Below are 17,501 nucleotides of genomic sequence, written 5' to 3'. Positions count from 1 at the left end.
TTTACAGTATACATTCGACATCATAGAAAGAAGAATTATAATATTGAGGACTAATTTAACCAACTCTGGAACAAAAGCAAACCACATGTAAAGTGTTAATGTGGTCTTACACTCTGTGAGGTATGAGGGACAAAGAGTCAATCAGACGAATAAAACAATGATTGTATTGAATGAGGATTCACCAGAATAAAAACTATATCAAAAGATAAACGAACAACAAGGAAAAGGAGACAAATTATGAACTAGAATATCAAAGAAATATTTGAAGTGAAACTAAAACTATATTGATGGATAGATGCCACCAATAGTAAATAATATTTATTGTTATTTGGGAGATCAGGCTCTTTAAGAAACATTAAAAAAGCAGATTTTCTGGATATACTTTGTACCTGTATTTTGCGCAGCTGGCTGAGCTGTTTGCGCAGGTCGGTGGTGTTCTGCTGCAGACCGTGCAGGTGGAGCTGCATCTGCAGGCGCCCGGCGCTGTTCACCGGCGTCGTGTTGGAAGGCGGCGGCGGCATCAGAGCCAGAGGAGCCGACGGCGTGTGAGCTGCCAATCACAGAGCGGGACACAGAGCGTCACCGGGAGGTCGTCGGGAAACAAATTGATTAGTTTGCTGGGCTGTGCTCCCGTGAGATTTTCAGTCACGCAGAGCGACACAGAACAAACACACACACACACACACACACACACACAAACACACACACACAGCACACACAGCATACGGGCCCAAAGAAATGTACGTCAATAGAAAATCTGGGCACACACTGGAACAAATACAGTGTGTGAATGCTAAAACAGCACCATTTTCACAAAACTCTAATAGCGCACTGGGAGAAATGAGAGCTCATGCTATTAGTAAGCCATATAGAAGTGCAATTAGTCTGTTCAGTAGTGACACACAGGGGGATAACCATGCTCTTATCTTCACACAGGGCTTTGAGAGTATGGCCATTGACTCCTCGGTTATTCTCACACACACACACACACACACACTGTGTATGCCCCCTGAACACACGCACACACACACTCTCATACACATTTACAAAGGAGAGCCAAGTCTGTGACGAAAACAACTTTTTTGAAATTTGCAGAAATTCAAAAAGTAGAGACAGAGACAGGGCGAGGGAGGAGGAGGAGGAGGAGGAGGAGGAGGAGGAGGAGGAGGGGGGGGATCTGTTCTCTGGGAAACCAGCCAGGAGGAAAACTTGAGGATAGACGCCGCCAGCTACCCAGCTACACCACACACCCATACAGAGGGCAGAGAGCCATGAGAGATGTCTGAGAGGAGAAATTAAAAAGGGCGATAGAGGAGGAGATGGCAACTACCTTTCTGCTTCAGCCGTCCAGCTGGAATATAGAAAGAGTGAGCCGGTTACCGAGAAATGAATGAGAGGCTGACAGAGAGTCAGAGGAAAGTCTTAAAAGTTGATATTTACAGAATGATGATCCTGGAGAGAATCTTTACAGACTACACCAGAGAAAATGACTCTGAGTGTTTTGGCAGTGTATCAACGTGTGAGGCTGCTTCAAAGACTACCGCGTCCTTGCCCCGAACCTGTGAAGGTCTGCCTTCAAAAAGCTTTGTTTGTGCCAAAACTGCTACAACATTAAGGACGCGGGACAGAAGCAGGAATGAGAGGAATTATATTTGTTTCTGAAATGCTTCGTTATGTATGAGCTACACAATCATCAGTATTTAAAATATTTTATGCTGAAAAATATATATTTTTAAATTAAAGTCGGATAGTTTGATAAATAAACATTAAATTCACTATCTATGCATCCACCACATAGATAGTAAGAAGAGAAATAAACCTTCTAAACACAAATCTTATCACCTCTATGTTTCATATTTTCACGTTCGTCAGAGCCTCACCAGCATTCCCCCCCTGCTTCCTGTATTTTCGCTTAGTGAGCTAAAAACTACCCCATAATGGTGAAATTCATTAAATACTTATCCGACTGAGGAGGACAATTCTCAAGTGTCTCTCTAGTGCACCGGACTGTTCCTCTAAAGTCTCGATGGCCTCTAACTTTAACAAGTCTATAAAGTGGATTTGACCAGCCGTCTCTTATTTAAAAGGTGAGTGAGTCCTTTGGAATGAAACTCTTCTGGAGGAAAAAAAACGTGAAAGAGGAAAAACAGAAGGGAGTGATGTATGAGGTGGAAACCAGTTTGAATCAGTTAAAACAAACTCTGGTGTTTTTTGCATGTTAAATTCGGTTCATTTGGGCCGGTGTGTGAAAGCTGCCAATCGAACTCTGGTGCGGTTAACGAGATTTTAGCATGATATGAAAAGAATTCACCAGAATCTGATCAGTCAAATCAATTAGTTACCGGTCAGTCTGTTTAACTTCATATTTACAGCGATTAGTTCCTCAGTTAAAAGGCAGTGTGAATGCAAACTGGACCAGAACTACAAGGCAACTATGCAGAATAGTTTTCTCCTGGTTTGGACCACATGAACCAAACCACGCCCCTTAAAATAACCAACTCCACAATTCTTAACTGCAGCTTCCAGCTTCCCATTGTGAGAGAGTCATATAGATCTATAAATCCTATAAACCAGGAGGTCCCCATCACTGCTCGTTTGTGTCCATCATCCCCTTTAAATTGCGGTGCATTGTTTTCAGGTAAAATGAAAGAAAAATGATCAGTGGAGTGAGTAACAAGAAGGCAGGTTTGCGAACACAGGCCCCAATCCCGCTGCTGTACTCACTTCCAGTGGCGGAGCCGTCACTGTTGGTTTCGGTCTTCTCGCTGGAAGAGAAAGGTAATGGCCGTGAGAACTCCATCCCTTGGTCCGGAGGGCAGCCCGCCATCATGCAGAGACGCAGCAGGCCGCATCTAAGGGATCAACGGCCACAGGGCAAGGCAATTACAGTGCTAACGCTAACAGCACCACTACTGGACGCTAACAAGTTATCTTCTTGTTCACGAGCCCTCTACTGTGTTCGTGAGGCCGGAGTGCCACGATAACACTGTTCCAGGTGTAAACTCAAAACCTACTGAAAACCTTTGTTTCACATCTCTATGTATCAAGGCATAAATCAATAGCACTGTGCCCTGTAGCTAATGTTTAGTGCTCCGTCGTCACACAACGTAATGGCTCTGATAATAGCCTGCTGCCGCTCCTGTTGATAATGCCGCCCATGTGTCTGACCTGAAGCTGTGTCTGTGAGTTTTAGAGGGTTAATGGGGGATAATGGAGGGTCTTACGTGCTGTCACTGTCTGGTGCTCTGGTCAGCACACTCTGGACCAGGCCAGTAAGGCTGGCTATCTGCTTCTCCATTGCCTCCATGCGCTCCAGACGATGATCCCTGCAAATGTAATTGTCACAGATCGATCACTAAACACTGACGGCACAAAGGCCGATGAACACGTAGATGTGCGACACACAGCGCTGTAGAGTGAGCAATACAGCTTTAAAAGTACCTGTAAACTTGGTTTAAAATTGTAATCAAGTAAGTCACAATCAAAGTTTAAGAGAAAACATCCATCAAAAGTATAATAATTCAAGACATTTGGAATTCGTGATCCTCCGAATTAGGATTGAGTGTGAACCAAACAGAGAAAACACAAATAAAGAAACATTTCCCGCATTGAGCAGATGATATTGTGTTCATGTCGCCCAGAAGCTGATGAGGTCCGCCTTTAAACGGTACAACACACCTTCATGAAATTCCCCACACAGACTCGTACTGACCTGCTGCTGTCGGGGTCCTGTCCAGACATCGAGGAACCAAAGCCAGGCGTGGCCCTGCCGCCCTCCCCGGCTGTCAGACACAGAGGCTCTGAGCTGGAGCTGGGCCTCGACTTCGGGCTCTCCACAAACACGGAGGAGGAGGCCGAGTCCTTGCGGAAGCTCTGCCTGACAGGTGAGGCTCTGCTGGGTGAGCTGGAATACGACTCCCTGTCCCTCATCTGCATGTCAGGGATTTTCTGCGGGGATGAGGGCGGCATGCGAAAACCCATTCCCAGTGTGGCCGAGGAGTACGTGTCAGAGTAGAGCGAACCTCCAGGCTTGTAGAGGGAGTCCTCCAGGTCCCCTTGAAGAGCAGCGGCTGAGTAGGTGCTGAGGGAGCGCACGGAGCCTCGGCGGTACAGGCCACTGGTAACGGGGAAGCTAAAGGGGTCTCCGATGGCAGCTAGCGACTGGGTGGAGGCGATGCTGAGGCGGCCCTCGTGCATCAGGCTGTAGGGATCTGCGTACAGCCCCTCGCTCTTCATCAGCGCCATATTTTTTGCAGAAACTTCTTCGTCAGGCTTGACGTCGCGGCGCTCCAGGATGGCGCTGGGCGAGGGAGACAGGCCCGCGTTGGCCCCGTGGCCGGCCGGGGGATGGTGGGCATGCCGGGGCTGCTCGTGCTGGGAGTGGGACCCCGTGAAGGACGGAGGACGGCCGCCGCCGCCGCCGCCGCTGTAGGAGAGGCGCGAGCGCGACGGGGAGCCGGAGGACGCCGAGGCCGTGGAGGAGGGGAGGGTGTTGATGCGGTGGGTTGGGGAGGAGTCGCGAGAGGAGTACACCATCTCCCTCTGAAACGAGCAGGGATGAGTGTTACCATGGACACGTACGGATGAGTCGCCGCATGATGATGATGAAGAGTTTCTCAGAAGACCAATTATAAATCCAACTGCAGAACGTATTCTCTAAAAAAGTATTTCTTGTTGTTTTGTTAAATAAATGACATCAACGCCGAAGCAAAGATAACTGTTACTGAACAAAATGAAAAGTGTTCAGTTGGTCACACATTCCTATTTGATTGTCAATAGCTTGATTTCATCAATTAATTTGAATTCACGATGATGTTTGAAAATAGATTTTCACTTTAAATTAGGTTATCGAGGAGCTGCCAACGCTTCCCTGAGCTCCCGTAGATCATAGTCAGGAGTTCTCTTCAGGTAAAATATTTAACATGGCAGCATGCGCTAAGAAAAACAAGCAGATGGTTCCCATAATTAAAAAATTGTATTTAAAAAAAAGTTAATTTCGGTGAAAATTTATAATTCCTTTGTCTTTTGAAGGCCTCATTATATTACTACAAGCGGGTATTGAGTCCAATCTCAAATCCATGTTTTTATTCTATGAAACAGAGTGGTGAGAGAGACAAAGCTATTCAACTGAATACTGTGTATTTGTGGGCGTAGCTATTATTTTCCTCTACCTGCCTTTCATCATAACGTCCTTAAACAAAAACTGATGCTTTTTCAACCCTCCTCTGCATCTGTTTTCATCTTGTTGTGATTTCGTCACATAACTAACGTTTTTGCTCAACTCATCCCTGTTTCTAGCTAACTAGCATGCGGCATCATGTAATACACAGAAAACACCGGAGCTTGGAGTTTCTGACACTGAGCTGTTATGCTCAGGTACAAATACATCCTATATATTTACAAAGCCATATGAGGGGGTTCGCCCAAACTTCATGGACACAACTTAAACAGGCAAATAGATCAAAGTTGCTCCACAAGACAACACCGGACACAACCTGCACAGGAGCAAATGAACGGCAAGCTGCTGGTTAAGATGCAGCCTGCGTTTAGTCTCCAACAGTCATGAAGAAGAGATGGACTGTGCATCTCACACTTACTGTAAAATGATGATAATTAACTCTGATGATTCTCAGTTTTGCCAAATTAAATGTGTTGCTTAAATTCATGCCATTAAGATTTGCTGGTTTTAAACAGTTTGTGGGAGTATTAAAATGTAGATTGTGCAGATGGTGCTGGTCAGCTGTGTCTCTACCTCTTTTCTTTCCTTTTCTCTTTCTTGTATCCTCAGACACACACCGTAAACATGCACGAACACATAAAACATGCAGCACATGCACACACCATAAACGCATCGTTTTACGCTGCCTGTTTGCAAGGCTAATTGCGGTTGTATTCTCAGTATTGTGTGAATATAATGCAGATGGTAAGCACGGTTTTGTATGAAATAATTAGAAAAAAAAGGTCTCCCTCAGGCTTCCTTGATCTTCACTGAAGCAGAAATAGCTTCGGATGTTAAAATATGCTCATTTCACAGAGGAACATTGTTCTCCGGTGTCTGCACAGCAACAGATGGCCTACTTGAAGATAAGAAATACATTTCCAGGAGGAATACCTGTTAAATGACTAACCCACATACACACAACGGCCTGTCAAAGTTACCATTGAAATATAAAATACACCATTACCGTGCCAGAGAAACACACCGCTGCTCTTTATGTGCAGGCAGAGCATTATAGCGGTTCTCGCTGGGCAGCTCAGTTGTCGGATCAGACAGCTTTGTCTCTCTCTAAAATAACCCTGTTTGACCTCTTCACCTCCCCACTCCCCCAGCTCCCCCCTCCTCACCCTCAGGTCTCCGTTAGCCAGGTGTGCAGCAGCAGGGTAGGAAGCGTAGATGGGCTCTTTGCGGAAAACCTTGATGATGCTGCGGTCCTGGATGTCCCGGACGTCCTCCAGCTCGTAGAAGACGTTGCGCGCCTCGTCCTTTATCAGGATGGCCGTGTTGGGTGACTTCAGCATACCTGCTGTCAACTTCTGGGGGAACATGTGCACGATGAGAGCGTGCAGCGTGTCCAGGCTGCTCAGCTCATGGGTGATGTGAACGCGACGCGTCTCGTCTCCGTACTGCAGGAACAGCACGCCTAGAAGAGAGCGATACGGGAGAGACGGTTGAGTCAGACGGCGACGGGTTTGGCGGATGGAAAAGCAATTCTATCAAATCTTGTAGTATTTTATTTTTATTGTTGTCATTTTTAGAGATATAGTGGTGCCAATTATGATAAAGATGTTCTGTGTTTTGGTTTATGACATCCAGATAATGATGATTTTCATCAGATGTCAGCGTGAATAAGCACTGACAGAGAAAAGGACTGTGGTAGCTGTGTGAGGATTCATAGCTGTGGTGCACGTTTAAGGTAAGGTAGGTTTTTTTTTATTACTACTTTTCTTAAAATGTAACTTTTACTTCCTATCCATAATAAAATTGCAACAATTGATATCAAATTACCCCAAAATAGCCCACTTGTGCTGCAACCCTTTGATTTTATAGGTAAAGATGAGTCTGACGCCTGACTAACCTGAATATTCATCTTCATACACCCGAGGGACAAACAAAAAGAACAAACAAAGCAAAGAAAGACCAGTGATTAAAAGTCAAAGCAGAGGAAGCAGAGGATATTGCAGACGAGTTGAGGAAAGAAGAAAACAAAGTGGTTAGTAAAGAGACATGGAGAGGAGAGATCTCCTTCTGTCTCAACTCCTCATTCAAGAAATGACCTCGATCTGTCACTGTCACTTTTTTTAAATCTCACTTAACGTAACACCACTCCTGGATCTGGACCAGGCTCTCACTAATCGGCCCTTTTGTAGTAAACCTGTTGTCGAACCTGTACTCTCACAGTAGCACAAATGTTAGATAAACAAATAGCTATCTACACAAAATAGTATGCTTTAATAATTCCATGGTGAATATAATAAACTACACTTTCAAGCTCATTGTGTCGAAACTAAAAAAAGGTTTGTTGTCTGAGGAATCACTACTCTTCCGTTTTCAGCAGCAGAGTAGATCACTTTGTCCCGCTCTGAGTAAGCACACCACCAGCTTCACAGCTGTAAATCTGCCTCCAGTCCAACCAGCATGTTGTGACGGCCAGCAAAGCTTCAAATCTTAACCTGGAGATCGTAGCTTATTCTGGCTGGCAGAGCGGGAAAGCGGCAGGCTCTGGCGAAATCGGTTCATCCGGTTGAACCCGATGGGGATGTCGGCTTCTGACATGGTCTCCAGGGATTCGGCCGAGGCGAAGGAGAGCTTGGCGGCCTGGTCGGCAAGCCCAGACTGGGTGGACTGGGAATGCCGTGGACTGCGGCTCTGCAGCGGGTTGAAGACACATGGGGGGGGAGACACAATTATTTACTGAAAGGTGGAATCAAGGCGGAGAGAATGGATTGGACAGATGGAGTAGGACTGTGCGGAAAAAAAAGAGACAGTGAGCACACAATGAGACACCACACAATCAACCACATAACAAGATTAACGAGGCCTTGACAATGAATTAGCTACCAACCATTCACTAAGAATTAGCCGCGTCACAGTACAAGACATCAGCTGAATGCTGCAGCAGAAAAGCACAATTGTTCTCAAATGGCTCGGCACTCCAGGGCACCAGCCTTTATGGATCACCTATGGTGGCTAAGGAGCAAAATTAAGCCGGAAAACTGTGCTCCTCCAGCTCAGCATAAGTTATGTCATGTTTGCTGCACTTTGCACACCTCCCGCATCCCAACTCCTGTCCCCGTGCCGCTCCCAACTTTAAATGAATGCTTGTGGGATGGGAGGAGAAGCTCAGGCAAATCCCGCGCTGTCACTGTTGGTTTTTCATGCTGGCCTATGCCCAAGCGTCCCTCGCTGAAAGACTGTTAGTGCAGCTGGGGCTGAGCTCACTGAATTGGCTCCCTGATCCCCCCCACCGCTGTAGCATCTCCTCCAGCTCAGAGGCTTCTGTAATGAGCTCCCAGAATGCTGTCTGCTGGTTGTTTGGATGGCAGAGGCAGACACATCCTTAGCCACAGTACAGTAGTTGTGCCGCTCTCCTCCTCCGTGCACCATGAGCACAACAGTTTTCTCCTTCTTTCCAAGGATTTCCTTCTCTACCTTCTCTGAGTCAAACTGCAGCATGGATCTACTGCGGCTTTCATTAATGTGAGACAGCAGCTACACAGACGGCCACCTCTGTTCTCAGCAGAACTACACAAACATTAAGGATTTTGTTAATTTGACAAAAATAACTCAGTAGGCATCTTCAAATTGATGATTTGACCATCAGTGCGAACCCAGAAGTTATTCAGTTTAGAATAAATCAGAGAAAAGCAGCAAATTGTCACACTGGACAAACTGAAACCAGCAAATGATATTCAGTATATTTTTAGCTCAACAACTGTTAGATGGATTGCCGTGACATTTTGTGCAGACATTCACGGTTAAATGTGTCCAAAACAAAAAGTACTTGATAAAAACTAACACCATCCCCATCAAGCCTCAACTTTACTTTGTGTTCAACGTTAACTAACAAACATTAGCATGGTTATTAGCTAAGCTAAAATGGCGAACATGGTAAACGTTGCACATGCTTAACACCAGCATGTTGCCATTGTGAGAATGTTAGCATGCTGACGTTAGCATTTAGCTCAGAGCATCACTGAGCCTACGTAGAGCCTCACAGAGCGACTAGCATGGTGGTTTGATAAATCGGTACTAATTAATCATGTGACTAATTTATCAGTGAGTTAAATGAGTGTTGCTAATCTACCTTCGATCAATCAATTGATCCAGTAATTTTAGCTGCACTGCAGCCGACTAAACTAAACGAGCCGTGGCGACATCTAACTACCACCACTTTAAATGAACTGCTATGCTTTCACATGTTTGTTTACAGGGCAAGAAACAAACCACCATCATGACTGAGACGCTGAACCATCCTTTTTATAACGTGCCCTTCTGTCACCATCATACATAATTCAGTCACACACACACACACACACACACACAGAGGATGATAGTGGTGGTGTCCGGTGATGGTGGCGGCAGACTGTGTCTGTGCACGCAGGGGGACGGTGATGCTGACAGATAACCCCCACCTTGTTTTCTAATAGGCTCATTTATCTAAACTGTGACCACACGGAACAACAACACAGCACACAGCAGCACGTACTGCAGGGTGTCACACTCCGGGCAGCTACAGAGGTGGTTTGAAGAGTGTAGGGGGTTGGACACAGGACTGTACTTAGTAAGATTAGGGTTCGATAGTCTTTTCTTGTAAATGAATTAGATTCTCTTTGAATCCCTTCTTTTAAGTCTGCCTATATTTCACTAATTTTAGGAAGCAAAAGTCAGTTAACTTCATATTTAAAGGAAGAGTTGGAAACTTTGGCAAATACGCGTATTCTCTTTCTTTTATTTATATTTATTTAGAGTAAGAAGACAAGATTGACACCACTCTCATGTCTGTAAAGTAAATAAAAAGCTGAGTCTCCAGGAAGTTACTGGTCCCAACCAAGAAATAGTCAGACCCACCGTAAAACATCTTATTTTCATTTATACACAGTTTTTTGGGGATTAAACAACCAAGATGCATCACGTCCATCAGTTCGCTTTAGAGGTTTTGTTACCTCCGGACAGAACCAAGCTAATGTACTTCCATGCTTTCCAAGCTAAGCTAACCAGCTGCTAGCGTGAGCCTCATATTTACTGTACAGACATGAGAGGGATCTAGCTCTCAGTTAGCAGATGAGCACATCTCCTTAAATGTTTAATTATTCCTGAATAAACTTAAACCCTTTTCTTCTACATAGTCATCAGTAGGCTACATATCACCTTCTCAATGCTAACAAAAAAAGGCAGTTGACTCAACAAATTGCAGATATTTAACCAACTTGGAACCGGCTCTGTAGTGGAACCGGGTGCCTAACCATGTTTACACCCCGAGATATATTTGGCACAGAAATGCAACAGCAGCTTTCAGTGTGAATGGGCACGGCTGAAAAGACCACCACGCCTGAAACGTGTCAAAGATTTCTTCGGAGAGACTCTGCTCATATTTTTCCCCTGTATGGCTGAGAGGGGAGACGCAGAGCAGCTCCGTTTCAAAATCTTGAGTCATTCTACTATCGCATGCAGGAATTTTACTTCAAGGCGGAACAACCTAGTAGGAGCTTTCCAAGAAAAGGAAAAGGGAATTGAGAATACGGTGCTGCATGACTGAGCTCAGGTCTCTCGGTGTTTGCAGACTCAAATTTCTGTACCAGCTGAAAAAGGAAACAGTGAAGGGAAAGTAAACGAGTAAAGTTGTATTCTCCCGACTACGAATGTGCTGCTGAACAAGACGATGAAACACACAATGTATGCATGTGCGTAAGCTTACAGCAGCTGTCGTTATGTATGCTCTACGTCAGCTCGCCGCGTTACAACAGGCTGGAAACACTGACTTCAATATTGGTGGTTTATGTGACATGAAAACCGAAAATATCTCGTTTTGCATTGTAAATATGATATGCGAACACACCATCTGGTCATGCATCTGGTCCTGCTAGACATGTCAGTGTTATACGTGATGGAGTTCCATTTGAGGGAAACTGGTTATGTTGCTCCACAATCCTCCCTCGATGCCTCCCCCCCTGCCCTCCCTCCACCTCACCCTTTTCTTTCAGAGAGAGATCCAGACTTTTTCAACAGCACTCAATTACTGTGGAGAACTCTACACTGTTATAAGGGCACGTCAGAGGAGAGGAACGAGTCGGGAACAGGATGATCTTACACGGAACAGACGTGAATGGAGTGGAAAGCTTGACAACAGTCCTTAGGCTACAAACCGCATTAAACTCAGTGCAACCTCCCACCATGTTTCTTGTTTCACACGCATGCACACACACACACGCACACACACAGGGACATTCTGGATTCAGGTCAAGTGATGGTATGTATTTTTTATGTTTGGGAGAGCACAACTCATCCAACTCTGACACTTCGATGTTGTTTTACACAGTCTGCAAACCTCTTAACCTTGCGCAAGATGTGTTTTTTTCACATATTTAATATGAATGTCAACTTAAAAATTGATTTGCAGTTCACCCACACAGTATGTTTTGGTGAAAGATGCAAAGGAATAACTGGAGGACCAGTTAAACACATCGTATCCAGAGTAATGGAACAGTGTGGAGATGCCGGTTAAATGTTAAAGAAGTGAGTATTTTGTAAAGTGTACGGATAAGGTTTAGCGTTGAATTCCCAGCCCTTATTTTAGAATCGGGCTGTTGGAAACTGTAGTGAGCTTGTTTTTATTATTGCTATTTAATGTTAACATTTAAGACTGCTGTCATATTAAATTGAACTTTGATGCAGACAGACAGACAGAGAGACCAGATGGACATGTAGTAATCTCCTTGTTAAGTGATATGCCATTCTGATGGACTTGTGTATGATATACATTAACTAGAAATGTCAGAGATAGGCGTGATGCGTGTGAAATGACAATGAGGCGTTTGACTCCTTGAGTGACAGGTGTGAAATAGTTAAGATCACAATCCTCACACCTTAACCGCATCTCTTCTACTGTTTTTACCTCCAGCTCCTTCTAATCATGCCTTTCTCTTCCTCGTGTCTCTCTGTGCTTTGAGTTATCCGTCTTCCTCTCCTTCCTTTTTAATCCCGTCCCTCATTTGTCCCTCAGCTCACTTCTGGTTCTTGCTGAGCTGCTTTACGTCAACAGATCTGCCTTCGCCTCAGTCTCTAGTGGCAGAAGGCAAAGCCGCATCCAGGTGCCACGATTGCTGTCTGCACTTTTCTCCTTCTTAACCGGCTCTTTTTCCACACGAAAGAAGTTCACAGCTCTCACTTTTAGAAAAAGGGAGAGAGAAAACAGCTCCTTAAAATCGATCCCTCTCTCCCATCCAATTGTCTCTACTCGCTCTTCCTCCACTATCATTATTTCTCTCCATCTTCTCCAGCTCTCAGGCCAATCTTCTGCCCGGACACACAATCCGTAACCCCTCTAGAGTCCCGTCTCTTAATAATACCTGGAGTCATCAATGCACGGAACAAATTGCTTTGCCAAATTGCTGTGAGTTTTGCGTCGATGTGAAGCGATTTGCTCAGAAGGAGAGGGAGCAGATTGACCCTCTCTTCCAGAGGGGAGATGGTGGCTGAGATTGCTGGAAGTGATTCTCGTTTTTCTCTGATAGAAAATAAAGAAACAGTAGCTGATGGACATGGCAGGGATCAACAGACAATTTCTTTTAGGATACATATTTTACCGTTCGTTATTCCATGTCCAACACCTGCAGCTTATGTTTATAATAATCATTTGATTACATCCTTGATATACATACAGGTGAAGATGAGTGTAGTAGCTTCATCTAGGGTTTATTTAGGGTAGGCAGGTGAATCCGGAGAGTCGAGCTTAGATCAGAGCCGGTGGGATGAGGGAGTAGGACGAGGCTTTCACAAGCTTTACTGCGAAATGAAGCGGATGAGACGTGAACGTAAAAGGTGGCGACGACGGTGTTGTGTTGAAAGCAAAGAGCTTCAGATCTGTTTCCACTTGGACCACTTTGGTTGCTTCATTCTACAGTTTAATACGCTGCAGCACCTCGAGGAGCCAATAAATAAACTCTCACTGTTCAGTCATTGAACTGCCTCACTTGATTCACAAAAAGCAACTTCCTGTACTCAGAAGATAAGAAACATGTACACTTTTTATAGAGCTACAACAATTAATTGATTAGTTTATCATCAAAAAATGAATAGGCAACTCTTTTCAGTCTTTTCTCTGTTCTATATTGTTGTTGACCGCTGATCACAGAAAACAAGACGTCTGAAGCAAAAAGTCGTCTCTAAGAAATTCTGATTTCTTCATTATTTAAAAAAAAATTACGATTATTGAGAAAAGAATCCACAGATGATTTGATAATGAAAATAATCGTTAGTTTGCAGCAAATTCAGCGTTTAGACATTTCAGATCCGATTCTTTCATCAACAATCAGAATTTGTTAGTTTGATGTTTTTTATACTAAGATACCCACAAAGTTTAGCAAACCACCTGAAAGTCCTGCGGAGTGAAATCATTCGGTCGTGTCGTGTAACAGATTTATGTGATGGACTGGGCTCTAAATTCTAGTTGTCTGACCTCTTGTTGGAAGTTTAAGTACTTGAGGGAGTCGGGGATGAATTACTTCGCCTTCCCCATGGGTCAGGGGATGTGGCTATTGATATTCAGTGACATTTACAACCTGTCCAAATGATATTGTAAGCAGGGATTCAGAAGACTACGCCACAGATAAGCCCTGGACTCTTCCCTCACACACACACACACACACACACACACACACACACACACACACACACACACACACACACACACACACACACACACACACACACACACACACACACACACACACACATCGATATGTTCTTTAACGTGCTCTGTTTAGATAACACACCCCCCTGTCTGCCTTTGTGCAGTGTAATGCCACAACAAAGGAAACACCGGCCAACAAATGGGCTCGACTCTTTAAATCCAGCATACGAGATTAAAACTTCCAATACATCTTGAAGCTGCTCTCTCTGCCCATGTTTCCTGTCTGCAACCTGTGGATAACACACCCTCTGCAGCCCAGCCGTGACTCAAGCCTCTGAGCTAATGTCTTTGTATTATTTCAGTAATGCCTCAGCGGCACGTCTGAAATGTCTTCTTAATGTCTCAGTCAGTCTGAGTAATACTTCAGCAAGGTCACATGGCTTCTAGCCATTAATGCCAGCTGCCTGAGGTATCATAAATCCCGAGAGACGTCTTCTGCAGATTAAATGGTGCTGGAGAAGTTTAAACTGTCGCCACCCCCCCCCCCGACACCTCTGCAAACGCACACACACACACACACAATAACACGTGCACACACACACACACTGCCAGAAGAGCAGAGAGATGATAAGTGATCTGGGTGTTGCATAAGAGGACCAAGGAGATAGGCTGGTGATGCCCAAGGAGTCTGACGTAATCCCACAGAACACAAACACACACACACACACACACACACACACACACACACACACACACACACACACACACACACACACGCGCACACACACGATGGACAGGAGACTGACAAACGCACAGGGACACTTAGACATGCAGCACTGACCTTAAAGCTCCAGTAGTTGGGCTGTTGCTGTGAAGTTCATGAAGGACAAAAGAGGGAAGCGAGGGAGACAGAAAGAGAAAAGTTAGATTCTTCTCTCATACTGGTCGAAACAAAAATAATAAATAATGGTGCTTTAAACAAGCGGGACTGGAGAGGGGATAAGAGTGTGAATGCATCCTCCCCAAAAAGCAAAATCAGTTGCATTTCCTAAACCGTTTTCTTGTCGCGTGTTCCGTTTTCTATGATCCGTTAAAATTGTGGACAGCGCCATCGAATCTAAACCACAATCATTACGTGTGATTGGTGGTAATGTAGGAAGGAGGCTGTGTTCTGCAGGCGTCGGGTTACAGCGCACCTGAAACAAGATTGCGCTGTTGGCCCCTAACTGGTGAAGGGGGAGGAAATGAAAAGAGTGAAATTGAATCAAACAGCCGCCCACTCTGTTGTTCCGATGTTGGCCTCTCTCCCAGACTTCTCCACCAAAAGGCAAGCCGCCGCTCCGTCTCCTCCTCGCTCGCTGCTGTCTGCGTCGCTCTCCATCCACCCGTTGTGCTACTTTTCATTTTGAATTCCCAGCGGCCCACGCTGAATCCCTCGTGTCCGTTCTGCCCTCCCCGCTGCCCGGTCATGTAGGAAAAGGTGCTCGCGTGTTGGCCTCGGGATGTGAGCTTTCCATTAAAACAGAATTACCCCACAGTCAAAACCAGGCCGAGGCAAAAAATGACATGAGAAATTTAAAAAAGATTGGGCAGAGTTCATGAATTTTAATTCTAATCCAAACTCTTATTCTAGTTCTTATTCTTATCTGCAGGCAATTTTCAGTCCGTTCAGTCTCCGTTCTGCAGGAACCACATTATCTTCCTGGTGCACGGAGGGAAAAAAAGTGACAGGCAAGTTTTGATTTATGATAGTTGGAGGTTTTTCATCATCAGCTTTCCATTTTAACACTGTCTCTACAAAAGCCTCGATTACTTCAGTAAACAGGAGCATCAGAGGGAGCGTTTTCAGCCGATTATTACTTTATTGTGATCTGATCTTTCACTTAATGTCCCCTCATTTGGCCCCGATGCCACTCGTTGATGGTCTCTTTCACTTTACGCTCTTCTCTCGCTCTCTGACTCTCTTCTCTTAATGTACTGTGGTGCAACTTGCTTGCTTGGATTTCATACAATCAAGTGTTATAGTTACACGAATCCAAAGACCCATGATTAAGTAACATTTGGTCTAACACAGATTTTATAAAGCCTAGCGCTGTGTCCCAATTCCATACTACACGCTAATAGTATTCTGCAAGTACTATATACAAAATTGGCAGTGGGTACGCAAGAAGTGCGGTTTTGTACAAATTGTAATCAAACTTTGACTTTGAAATGACACCGCTAATAAAACTCCAAACTTTACGGTAGCCGTGTCACAATTCTACACTAAGTACTTACTGTATATAAATGTGTGCGCCGCCTTTTAAAGTATACTGTTTTGCAGTTAGTAAGAAACAACGTAAACTAAATTTTTTTCGTCACATATATACATGAACGTTGAACATTGCATTTAACCCATCCTAAGTATTTTGGGCGCCCGGCGAGCAACGTGAGGTTCGGTGTCTCACTGCGGACGACAGGAGCCGGGGATCAAACCGACAACCTTGTGATTAAAGGACGACCCGCTCTTTCCCCCGAGCCACAGACGCCCCAAAGCATACAAGAAATCAACATATTAAACCGTTTTATACTAACAGGATGACACTGCCGGTTAGACGTCAAAAAGGGTTTTCCAAATATGCAGTGTTTACTTTCTGTTCCTGAAGCTGCTTTACCTCCATCTACAAGCAGCTCCTCCTTTTTAATTTACTTCCTGCACCGTTTTAAGTTTACTTTATTTGTCACTTTTGCAGTGAGAACTCACCAAACAAAGCACTGAAGCTGCTGCTCTGCTAATGTGCTGCTCACCGCGTCTTTAAACGAATGCAACGCGACAGCCCGCTCAAGAATCAAGCAGATTAAATCTGCATACTTGCATCTTTGAGTCAAACTCAGTCACCTTTCCAGTGTGAACGCACTACGTACTTAAAACCTGCTTGGAGTTAATAGCGGTGGTATTAGTGGAGGGATAAGATGGAAATGGGACACAATGTAGTTGGTGTATAATAACACTAGTAGATGGAAACAATAGCAGCAACATAATGAAACCCATTACAAGTCATCTATCTAGGATATAAAACCGAGCCAAGTGAATGTTCTAACCTTCGTTCTGAAAGGTAGAAGCTGTTCTCAGGCATTTTAATGTGGCCGTGCTGTTTATAATAAAAAAAAAACACAGTGCATATATCCGCCTAGTGGGACACTCAAAACGATACGGAGCATAATCTCTACCCACGCTTCTTTTTTCCCCCCATAGCATATACATTTCTACCAAAATATGTCAAAGCAATTATTATTAAAGACACGTCTTTGATGTGACGCTGAGGAGAATTTCTGTCTCCTAGCTAGTTGTTATCTACTTTTTTTTAATGTCGTATTAATGTCGCTGTCCGGGAGGATTAAAGGATTAAACTCTCCATAATGGGTTAAAACAAAAAACACTTTAAAAAAAATAAATATATTATCACATAGTTTAAAGCAAAGCTGTTTGTCTTCATAGAAAGTTTTTATGCAGGTAAATCTTCACCTCCTCTGAGGGTCACAAAGCTAGTTCTCGGTAAGACTCGGGGGTGAGAGGTCACGGTGGTAAAGTGGTTCCCTTTCAGTGATAACATACAGGAGGTTGGACTTGAGTTGGCCTTGACTACCCGATCATTCTGTGTCATTAGCCAG

The 17,501-nt window shown here is 44.4% G+C and overlaps 1 protein-coding gene across 1 annotated transcript in view; it reads right to left on the bottom strand.

The window, feature by feature from the left end:
• Positions 1-17,501, bottom strand: part of srcin1a (SRC kinase signaling inhibitor 1a) — a 47,147-nt gene that overhangs the window by 16,864 nt on the left and 12,782 nt on the right. Inside the window, exons 4-12 of the mRNA XM_076086724.1 lie at positions 14,692-14,718; positions 7,672-7,867; positions 7,077-7,088; positions 6,346-6,641; positions 3,713-4,542; positions 3,225-3,326; positions 2,725-2,852; positions 1,331-1,351; positions 390-550 (exon numbers count right to left, since the gene is read on the bottom strand). Of these exons, the coding sequence (XP_075942839.1) occupies positions 390-550; positions 1,331-1,351; positions 2,725-2,852; positions 3,225-3,326; positions 3,713-4,542; positions 6,346-6,641; positions 7,077-7,088; positions 7,672-7,867; positions 14,692-14,718 (1,773 nt within the window). The remainder of the gene's footprint in view (positions 1-389; positions 551-1,330; positions 1,352-2,724; positions 2,853-3,224; positions 3,327-3,712; positions 4,543-6,345; positions 6,642-7,076; positions 7,089-7,671; positions 7,868-14,691; positions 14,719-17,501) is intronic.

Source organism: Anarhichas minor, unplaced genomic scaffold (assembly GCF_050575085.1).
Source record: "Anarhichas minor isolate MPS153535 unplaced genomic scaffold, ASM5057508v1 ptg000007l, whole genome shotgun sequence".
Classification (NCBI taxonomy): domain Eukaryota; kingdom Metazoa; phylum Chordata; class Actinopteri; order Perciformes; family Anarhichadidae; genus Anarhichas; species Anarhichas minor.
The sequence above is the reverse complement of the archived record's forward strand: the minus strand, read 5'-3'. Positions and strand labels throughout refer to the sequence as shown.